General features: G+C 38.0%; 2 protein-coding genes across 2 annotated transcripts in view; both read right to left on the reverse strand.

Moving 5' to 3' along the window:
- Window positions 1-2,430, reverse strand: part of LOC108976221 (cytochrome P450 4d1-like) — a 4,721-nt gene extending 2,291 nt beyond the window's left edge. The window contains exons 1-2 of the mRNA XM_018945170.1: window positions 550-2,430; window positions 409-478 (exon numbers count right to left, since the gene is read on the reverse strand). Coding sequence (XP_018800715.1) covers window positions 409-478; window positions 550-1,102 — 623 coding nt within the window. The 5' untranslated portion in view covers window positions 1,103-2,430. The remainder of the gene's footprint in view (window positions 1-408; window positions 479-549) is intronic.
- Window positions 2,431-3,286: 856 nt separating this feature from the next.
- On the reverse strand, window positions 3,287-6,387 carry LOC108976219 (cytochrome P450 4d1). The gene is made up of 4 exons (XM_018945168.1): window positions 5,826-6,387; window positions 4,575-4,644; window positions 3,837-4,429; window positions 3,287-3,760 (listed from the first exon to the last, which is right to left on the reverse strand). Exons 1-4 carry the CDS (start codon window positions 6,385-6,387, stop codon window positions 3,411-3,413), a joined length of 1,575 nt encoding a protein of 524 aa, XP_018800713.1. The 3' UTR covers window positions 3,287-3,410.
- Between the last annotated feature and the right edge of the window lie 4,010 nt (window positions 6,388-10,397).

Raw genomic sequence — 10,397 nt, forward strand, 5'->3', positions numbered from 1 at the left:
GTAATAATTCCGAATTGAAATTGTGTTTTTGCATAAAAATTATCTTTTTGATGAACATTTTATTTAGTTGTGAAAATCCCGAATTCACAATCGGCACGGGATTTCGCATGTTTGGTAGAATTAAGCTGTTTTTGTATAAAAATAAAGTTTTCGAAGAAAATTTAATTTAGTCTTGAAAATCCCGAATTCAAAAATAATGTTTTTGATGAAAATTTAGCTTTGTTGTGCAAGTCCCGAAACCCCGAATTCAACCATCGGCTTCGTTGCACGCTTGACTTTACTGTGCCATTTTGGAAATCGTCTGGTCTTTCCTTTCAAACATACATACCCTTTTCACACAACCCGCAAGTAAAGTTTCATTGTACACTTGAACTAAATCTTAATAAGCTCTTGTCGAGTTTGCTTTACCTGTTTAAGGCCTTCACGTATTCTGAATTGGCATTACGTTGCGTCTGTAGCTGCACACCCATCGCCGTATCTGGAATTATAGTTATGAAAGAAGTACATTCAATCATTTACGCAAAACCCGCCACACAGCTAAAAACCCACCGCAAATCGTATCCAACATGCACAGGCCCAAAAAGTGACGCAACTCAAAGGGTGAACCGTCCATGCATAGTCCCCTCATTTGCTGCACCAACTCCAAGGAATGCTCCTGAAAGCAACTGAGAAAATTGTCCAGCATCTTGTAGTGAAATGTCGGGGACACGAGTTTACGACGCTGTTGATATTTACGACCACGCGACAGCAGCAGACCGTCGTGCATCCAGCATTTCATATAACGATATTGATCCGCTTTTACCGCCAGCTTATTTGAGCTGAGCAAAACTTCGACATCGTGCGGATCGTGTACGATTATATTCAACTGCGGACCCAGCCACAAACGAAACGTCTTGCCATATTTATCACCCAATTCTAAGCAGCGACTTACAAACTCATGCGCTTCGATGTTGAGGAAGGTTAGCGCATTGCCAATGATGGGCAATGCCGGTGGACCGCTAAAACGGCTGGCTAAGACGTACAGACGAGCGTACTTGGCGTAGCAATAGGTGAGCAATGCGACAAGCGAACTGAACACGAGTATCAGGGGAACCGAAAACATCACAGTTTTTTAATTTACGAAAAATTTTAAATATTTTTTTTATTAAAAGTAAACACAGTTCGTGCTTTCACGTTTGGGTTTGCGTAAGTTACGCGCACCCCACATACACACGCTTCGAATGGTTAGAAGTCACTGGCTACGAAAGGCGCGCGCGCAGAGGCATTTATACTGGTTAGCTGACTTCCTCGACCTACATACACACAAGCATACACACTGACACATAAACATTGAACTTGATCGATATGGAACGATTACGAACTAATAAATGTTATTAAACTTAATTTAAATAAAAAATCCATCATATGTGCAAGTATACATATGTATATGTAGGCTTAGTATTATGTGGGTCGACGAACTTTATTCGGGTTAACGCTTGGCATATGAGTATCTGACAGAGCATAAGCACTTATTTAACAGTCCAAAGCTTCAATGGAAAAATACTATATGAAAGATTGACAGGCTCTGTTTGTTTGCCTGACCTGGACAATCAAAAGAATATTGCCAATTGGCGTGTAGCCTGTCCGACAGGGGCAATGCATTTAGCTTGCGAGGCAAAACAGGCTTTTCCAAAATCATTGTGATTGCTTTAAAGGTAATACAATATAAATAAAAGCCAAATTTAATTAACACAGTTTTCACACAACTTCACAGTTTTTACTAAAACAAAACTTTACGCTTATAGGCATACAAACTGTCGCACATATGTAGCAAGCAAGAGATGCGTTTGTATAGTTCTGTAAGTCAGGTTCGACTTTGGCTGAAGTCTCTATTTAATATTCAAATTATTTACTGCTTAGCTTTGAAAACTTGTTTAGATGGGAAGAAATTATTAGCTTGCTTGTGAGTAGAAAAACTTTACGCAAAATAGACGTCAAGTTGGGGAAACCCGAAATTCGCAATTCACAAGAAACCATGAAATGATGCTAGGAACTAAGAAATGAACTAAGAACTACTACTAAAAAAATCGTTACAATTATTTTAAAACTTTCAAAATATGCTCGTTCCGCGTCGATACAGCGCTGCCAGTGCGATTTCCAAGCATCGAAGAAGCCTTGACAGTCGAGGTGCATGCTACTTGGATCCCCTCTGTCGTCTCGAAATTCTTGCCTTTCATCGATATTTTCAAGCAAGGAAACAAAAAAAGTCCGGGCGGCCACATCTGGACTGCAGAAGTGTTGGGATACCGGCCTTTGTTAGGTAGGTGTTCACAAGAAAAGCGGTGTCGTGGTGCAATTTCTAATCAGCTGCGATTTCTTGTCGGACCCGATTGACGGTTCGTTTGAGTCTCTTGAGGACTTCCACGAAAAACTTGGCGTTAACGGTTTGTCCAGGAGGAGCAAATTTATGGTGGACGATGCCTTTGATGTCAAAAAAGATAATGAGCATCGTTTTCACTATGGAATTGCGTGTGCCACTCGTAAGATTGCCTCTTTGTCTCGGGATCACACTCAAGATCCATGATTCGTCGGAGACGACTGACCAGCCGCTCGTTCGTTAGCTAGGAACATCCTCTACCGAATCCAGTCGGTGCACGCACACTCCGAAGTACAGTCGCGACGGAACAAAATCAGTCCTATTACTTTCCGGACAAACTCTGTAGATAGATTTCACACCGCGAAAAGCTGTTACAGAAGTTTGCCGACAAGCTCTGGGTTGGAACCCTCAAGAAAGTCCTAAGAGTGGCCCTTCTTCTTCAAATGGAGGAGATTCTGACAAAAAAGAAATCTAGAAATGCAGAAAATTATGGAAGGAACAAAAAATGCTATGGAAAATAATCAAAAGAAAAACATTTCGAATAAAAGTGAATATAGGATAGTTTAGATATGACTGCCTGCAAAGCCATATAGATGAAAAGAACTCGGTTGATTGAGCGATCTGGACTGAAGGTCAAATAATTGGTTAAATAATTGGGAACAAGAAGAGCATCGGAACCCATGAACTTGTAAGTAAAATAAGGAAAAGAATTAAGTGCTGCGATTGTATTCCGAAGGTCAAAAAAAAAATTAGCTAACTCCATGAAAAACTTTTTCAGCAAATTTAGAAACCTGCTAACCTAAAACATTAATAGTTCCAACGAAAAATAAACTAACCACGAGGTAAAACTATTTTTTAGAGGAAAAGGAGTCCAGTTGTACTTTTGAGCGCTACATACGATTTGAAAAGAGATGAAATATACAAACAAAATTTCATAATAAAGATTTATAATTAAATAGATGAGTATAATTATTAGTTAGTCTAGCGGTGTGTTGCATTATATCAATCCTTCATACTTTCCGTAGAATTGGTAACGTTTTGCCAACTTGATTTTTTAGTAAATCCTCGGTTTCAAACGGAACATCAAAGGATCTTTGGTACGCAGTATTAGCTCAGCTATAAGTATCGGTCCTTCCGTGCCATCACTCACAAATTCAACCTCGAAATGACGCAGCACATTTGTCACGACACTCTTTACCTCCAACATGGCGAAACGTTGACCGATACAGTTACGCGGGCCAGCTGAAAACGGAATATACGCGTAGGGATTCATTTTCTTCGCATCATTAGAAATATCGAACCGTTCCGGCTTAAAGATGTTCGCATCGGGGAAAATACTTTCCTGACGTCCCAAATATAGCGGCGAGATACCGATATTTGTGCCAGCAGGCAAAACTTTGCCATCTTCCAAAAGAGTGGGAAACGAAAAAAAATATTAGCAATACGCAACACGCACCCAAACAATCTACAATCTACGCACTTATTTCACACTCCTGCGTTACTTTCCGACCCAACAGCGGCACCGAAGGAAACAAGCGTAGCGTCTCCTTAATGCACAATTCCACATAAGTTAAGTTATTTAACGCTTCATAGGTCACCGGCTTGCTTGTGTCCTTGCCGAAAATGTCGACAATCTCCGCGTAACACTTCCGTTGACACTCCGGATAGGTGGCAATGTTGTAGAAGAAGAAAGTGATCGCCGATGAGGTGGTGTCGTGTCCCTCGAACATGAATGTGTCCACCTCTTCGCGTATATCCAAGTTGCTCAGCGGCTTGCCGTCGATCTCCGCGTGCAGCAGGATGTCGAGAAAGGCTTGTTTGCGTTTGGCGCCTACATCGGCCTCATTGTCCGTTGCGTTATAACCGTTTGTGGAGTTTTTGTTGGTACTTGCATTAAGCGTGTTTTCTTGTGCGCGTAGCAACTCTTCGCGCCGCTGCATGATAATACGCTCGGTAAAGCCGTGCAGAACAGACAAGGCACGCTTCTCTTCACGTGCCAATTTGGTAAACCGATAAGTCAAATCGAAGCGATAGATAATGTCGAACATGCGTTTGTGTATCACGGTAGAGATGCTGTGCTTGCAGGAGGTTTGTTTTTACAAAAATTTTGTGTTTTATAATTCGAAAAGGAATTTCCGAATTTTAGAAATTAATTTGTGTTTTCAAAATAAGAAAAACCTAAAATTTTTTTTTGCTAAGAAAAATATTAAAAACTTACGTTTTGACGGCTTGCACATATTCTGAATCAGCATTAGTTTGCGCATGCACAGATACACCCATAGCAGTTTCTGAAAGAGAAAAGGAAATAAAAAGAAAAAAATAAGGCAGTGAAAATTTAAAAATTATTTTAAAATAACACTAAAGGTAAGTAACAACAACCAGTCATTTTAGGAGGGCCGGGAAGAGATCGCTAATAAATACCGAAAGAATGAGCAAATCCGAAGTGAAAATGATGCTCATTGTCATTTTTGACATCAAAGGCATCGTCCGCCATGGATTTGTTCCTCCTGTACAAACCGTCTAAGCCAAATTTTCGTGGAAGTCCTCAAGAGACTCAAACGAAGGGTCAATTGGGTCCGACAAGAAAACGCAGCCGATTGAGCGTAGCACCACGACAACGCCCCGGCTCACACCGACTTACTTGTGAACAGCTACCTAACTAAGGCCGGCATGCCCAGGTGTGTCCCCTTCGGACTTTGTTTGTTTCGTGGCCTGAAAGACCGATGAAAAGCAAGTATTTTGAGACGACAGAGAGGATCCAAGCGGCATGCGTCTTGGCTCTCAGGACTATTCCGGAGAACGCCTTCCGTGACGCCTTCAATGCTTGAAAATCGCGGAAATAGATGCGCTACATGGATGCAGAAGGCATTCGAAAGTTTTAAAGAATTGTAAAGATTGGTTCAATAAATTATTTTAAATTAACTCAGTCCTATTACTTTCCGGGCAAACCCTGTAAATATTTTACTTTTTTCAATAAATTTCTGTTACAGGAAAATGAGACACGGGTTGATGTCATTGGCCGGTGTGAGACAAAATCGATTGAGGAATGCAGAGTGTTATCACAGTTTCAGACACACTGAAACATATACATATATTAAGTATATAAGTATGTATGTATGATAACATTTGTCTCGTCTCATGTCTTGGAAAGAAATATGGTATTTTACACTATTCAATTACGCCTATGTACGCCTCTACGTTAAAAATATCAAAATATATAAACAAAATAGTTTTTGTATACAAAATCGTAAACAAATTAATTCAACGTCACTGTCTGGCTTTTTTTTAACAAACGGGCTTAAGTGGTGGGGCAATGGTTATTTATAAAAAACCTTTCAGGCGTCACAGTCTTCATCATGTCTATTCTAACATTTCTGAAGCTTACACCATTGCTAAGCGAAAAACCAGTTTATGGTCTTGAGAGTACCTCTTATTTTAATACACAGAACATAAATACACAACACTTTACCACAAATCGTATCCAGCGTGCAGAGATTTATCCAGTCGTATAAATTGAAACCATTATTGCTCTTCAAACGACACTCGCACTCTAAATTGGCGACCAAGGCGCGTGATTCTCGCTCAAAAACTTCGATAAACTGATCAAGGATTTTGAAATGAAAAGCCGGAGTTATGGCCTTACGGCGTTTATGCCATTTGCGCCCACCACTGACGAGCAGTCCCTCTTTCAGCCATGGTTCCAGCCTTTTATACTCGCCCGCTTTCTCAATAAATGCCATCGAACCCAAAACCGCCTCCACATCCTGAACATCGCACATTATTACATTCAATTCGGTACCCAGCCAAACTTTCATAGTATTACCATAGATCTCAAGTAATTCATTCAGTTTTTGGATTTGCACATGTGGTGGTTTATTGAGGAAGTAATGCGCATGTCCTATAATGGGCAATGTCGGCGGTGAGGGTATATCGCGCGTCACATCTATCAAATGTTTAAATTTAAGTTTGTATGTCAGCACTGCGACGGTAAGAACCGTCGCGACCACGAGCAAACCGAGCGTGAGGAACATTTTTGAAACACTGAATTCTTGCCCGGCGTCTCCAGAGGTCCCAACGGGGAAAATCTTATCAGTTGATTGAATTTAACAGTGGCTACCGAAATTGTTTGATAGACTTTACACTATGACCTTATCAGTGGATTTACATTAATTGTACCAATATTCACAGAGGGCATTTTTGAGTATATCCAGCAACAAATCTATCGCAACCGAGCTAAAACTAAAGCACAACTGAAAGTGAACTGATGCAAACTAGTTCCCACACTATAGTGATTCTAGGACTATGGAGCCGCTATAAGCTTGCAGCTCTCTTCTCTCATCAATAAGAATTCAAAAAATGGAATGCGGAAGAGTTGCGACCACCGTCTTTGACAGACCGCCTTTCACATTATTATAAAAGTGGTGTTATTTTTAATGGCAGAACTTTCAAGTTCGTATGCTCTTTTCGGAGAAATTAAACATTATCAGTCTAAAAACTATAGGTTCGATTGGCTTATTCTTGTAGGCCAGGCATACAAGAAAAGTAGGGTTAGAGCCAATTTGAGAGATTTTTATAATTTAAAATTTTTCTAATAGCCGAAGCCACAGATTAGTGGAAACTCAGGATCACTGCGTACTTTTACGACTTTCTCGAATTTTGAGACCATCTGTGCTAAGCCTTAAAAATCCCACTGTGTATCAAACCCACAACCCAGGAAATATTTACCGAAAATTTAGTTATACATGTGTGCATATGAGATAAGTGAGTTGAAATTTATGGGGAATAATTATGGATTTATGAACATATACATACCTATATATGTGTATGTAATCATGGATTATATTTAACATTTAGGCTTTAATACTTTTTAAAAATTCGATGGAGGTACTTATAAAGATAAGCTATGTATGTAAAAAATAGAAGTTTGTTGTTGTACTTTCTGAAAAGTGTACTCGTAAAATAAATGAATGAGTGTGATAAGTGCAATTTTTTATGAGGGAAATTAATCAGATAATGGCAAATTAAAAACTACAAGAAGCTTACCCCCCCGGAAAGTATGGACTACTTATATTCATTGCCGAGTGTCTAATACGACATGGGCACGAAGATAAGATGTACAGGCCGTTACTTTACATATTTATATCAACGACAAAGTATGAGTAATACGAAACATTTCTGCATTTTACAAAAGCCGACTGTTGGATGAAATGAGAATTTTTTTCATATCATATTTTAATGTTTGTCGTCTATCGACAATCCCTTTTACTGCAATTTGCAACTTCTTATGATTGGGATTAACCAAACAAGATTCTTTAAGTGATTGACAAGCATCAAGTTGCACCAGTGCTTAAATAATGGACAGAATTGGACTCCATGATTGTGGACTTAAAATCTTATCGTCACCTTAAATGCAAAATAACGCAACATCACTTTGCATAAGTTGGCAGGCGGAGGAAAAACCATGTAATAGAAACCACTCATATTGAAACAAAATTTGAGTTTTGGTTATAAAATGGTGACATATTAGTTATAAAACTATTATATATTGGTTATATCTGCCAACGGAAGCTGAAAATTTTATACTGCATTTATGTAACATGACGTAGTGAATTGAAAGCATTAAATATTTCAATTTAGTTTTTTTTTCTATGATTTGTTGTTTTGCATTTTTGTGGTGATGATAGAGGCATTAGAGTGTAGCGAATCGAACAAATAGCTAGTACAAATATACATATCTAGCTAGCGCTTACATACATATATAATTTTAATGGTTTGTTTTATTATAAATAAAACATAAAAAATGTTAACAGCTTTTTAAAAAAATTGTACGACTTTCAAAGGATGACTTTGGGACGAAGTCGAAGCTGGTTTGCCAACCTTTTTAAACCAGTTTTGAATAAAAAAAAAATTAATTGTTAATAAATTTCTCTGTTATTCTTTTGTTGAAATTAATTTAAATGTTATTGTTATTATATATTTGTGCATATATGCACATACGTACATATGTTGAGTGGTCGAAAAAGTATTTGCGTATTTCTAATAATTTCGTTAATAATTAAGAAAAAAAATTTTTTTTTTGGATAAATTAAGTTTAAAATCTCACGTTCCCAACACTGTATGATATGACACAGTGCGATTAATAGCACTGGAGATATACGACTGGAACAACATCTATTGACAAAATACGAAAATACTTTTTCGACTACCTAATATATATATTTTTGATATACGAGAGGAGAGGGGATCTGTGAGTATATTAGGCAATATTTCGAAAATATTTTCTGTATTGTATTGAGAAAATATATTTTGTTAAATTAAAAAGTATTAACTCACATAAGTACGTTATTATTTCTAAGAATTCTGCGTCAGCAAAAAGGAATGCGCAAATGTTACGCACGATTGCTTTATACGAAATGATACGTTTTGTACAATCATAGTATATCGAGTCATAGTAAATATTACAAATACACATACTTACATACATATGTATCTACAAACATAAATATAAACATTCTATCTACAATCTACAAGTAAAATGTCATTGATGAAAATTTTGTAGCATTTGTTTTTCGCGAAAAATTTTCCACATATTCCAATAAATGTAAACACATGCAAATACATATATGTATGTGCACATGTTAAGGTAATTCTGTGAATGTATAGTATGTGTGTTAGTAATATGCTCGACTATCTGACGGCATTCGCGAAGAGAAAACAAAATTTCAATGATTTCCATTTTTACGCCGCTTACACGAGGGCGTGCAAAAATATGCAAAACCATTGGAAAAATAAAATAAACAGATAATAATAAAAATGATTTGCACCAAAATAGACCAAAGTACCAAAAATAACGCGAACTAGCCAGCAATAATCTAATAATAACCTTAGCAGCGTTGCATTTGCTCGTCATTAAACTTTGTATTTAAGTGTGACGTAAAGCAAACAAGTGCCGCACACCTGGCTGGATGCGTAAACAAACATTATTTTGTATGTATTGGTGAGTATGTTTACATGTGTGGAATGTACAACTACTATTTCAGTTGATTTATTATATTATTTGTATAAGCGTAAAATTTGCGTACGCGGCAATGCCCGGGCAAGACCAATACCAACAACGTTTAATGTTAACGTCATGCGGCAAGAAAACATAACGGGGAAAAATAAACGTCAGTTGACATACCATTCCGATGAGTCATCGGCACTAGCACATGCAAGAAGATCATCCGAGATCCAAAAGCACAGCGAATAAATTCGTTCTTGTTTTCCTTTTTGCTTTCACAAAGATCCGGCCGAACGCAGTCCGGCCCACCGCTTCCTCTCTGTCAAGGACGGCCACTTCATGTTGTTTTCGAAATGTTCTTGATCTCCTCTACAGCTAAATAATTCATATAAGTAGATATGTTTATTTATTTTTCATGCCTGCATATATACTCGTGCGGACATGTGGTCGAGTACAGGCATGCAAGATATAGGCTAATGACCATAAATTCGGCAAATTCCATTGGATATTAATCGTTCTAGTATTTTTGCTTATTGGCAAAATTCAGTACGTTTCCCGTGGGTGAGAATTTTTGAATAGTTGTACATATTTAGTATATATTACTCAAATTAACTCGTAGGAAAATAAAGCAACAGGAATAATTTGTGTGGGCGAACATTTTTTTCGAGTCATTACTAAGCGCTACCAGAAGTGGTGTTGACCAATACAACATACATACATCTACATACTTCTACATATGTATGTACATACGTATATGCCCGTGACTTTTCAAGCTGTTAGATTTGCTGGCTGGCCTGAAAGTATAAAATGATAAGAAGCCCGGTAGGCCGTTTCAACAGGCTAGTTTACAGGGTAGTTTACAGTGAAGTGATGATGCACCCTGACAGCATATAAGAAAGCAAAGTAGGCTGTTTCGACAGGGCAGTTTACAGTGAAGTAAGGTAGGTAAGCCGTTTCGACAGGCTAGTTTGCAGGGTAGTTTACAGTGAAGTGATTATGCGGGCTGGCAGCATATAAGAAAGCATGGTAGGCCTTTCGACA

Source organism: Bactrocera latifrons, unplaced genomic scaffold (genome assembly GCF_001853355.1).
Source record: "Bactrocera latifrons isolate USDA-ARS-PBARC rearing strain unplaced genomic scaffold, ASM185335v1 scaffold_74, whole genome shotgun sequence".
In the NCBI taxonomy this organism is placed as follows: domain Eukaryota; kingdom Metazoa; phylum Arthropoda; class Insecta; order Diptera; family Tephritidae; genus Bactrocera; species Bactrocera latifrons.

Bases quoted from the DNA above. Each gene is read 5' to 3' on its own strand.
- LOC108976219 (XM_018945168.1), bottom strand. From the start codon at position 6,387: ATGTTCCTCACGCTCGGTTTGCTCGTGGTCGCGACGGTTCTTACCGTC. The intron at 4,430-4,574 runs GTAAGTTTTTAA...CTGCAAGCACAG, and splicing joins TATGTGCAAGCCGTCAAAAC to CATCTCTACCGTGATACACA. The intron at 3,761-3,836 runs GTGCGTAGATTG...CTCTTTTGGAAG, and splicing joins AACGCAGGAGTGTGAAATAA to ATGGCAAAGTTTTGCCTGCT.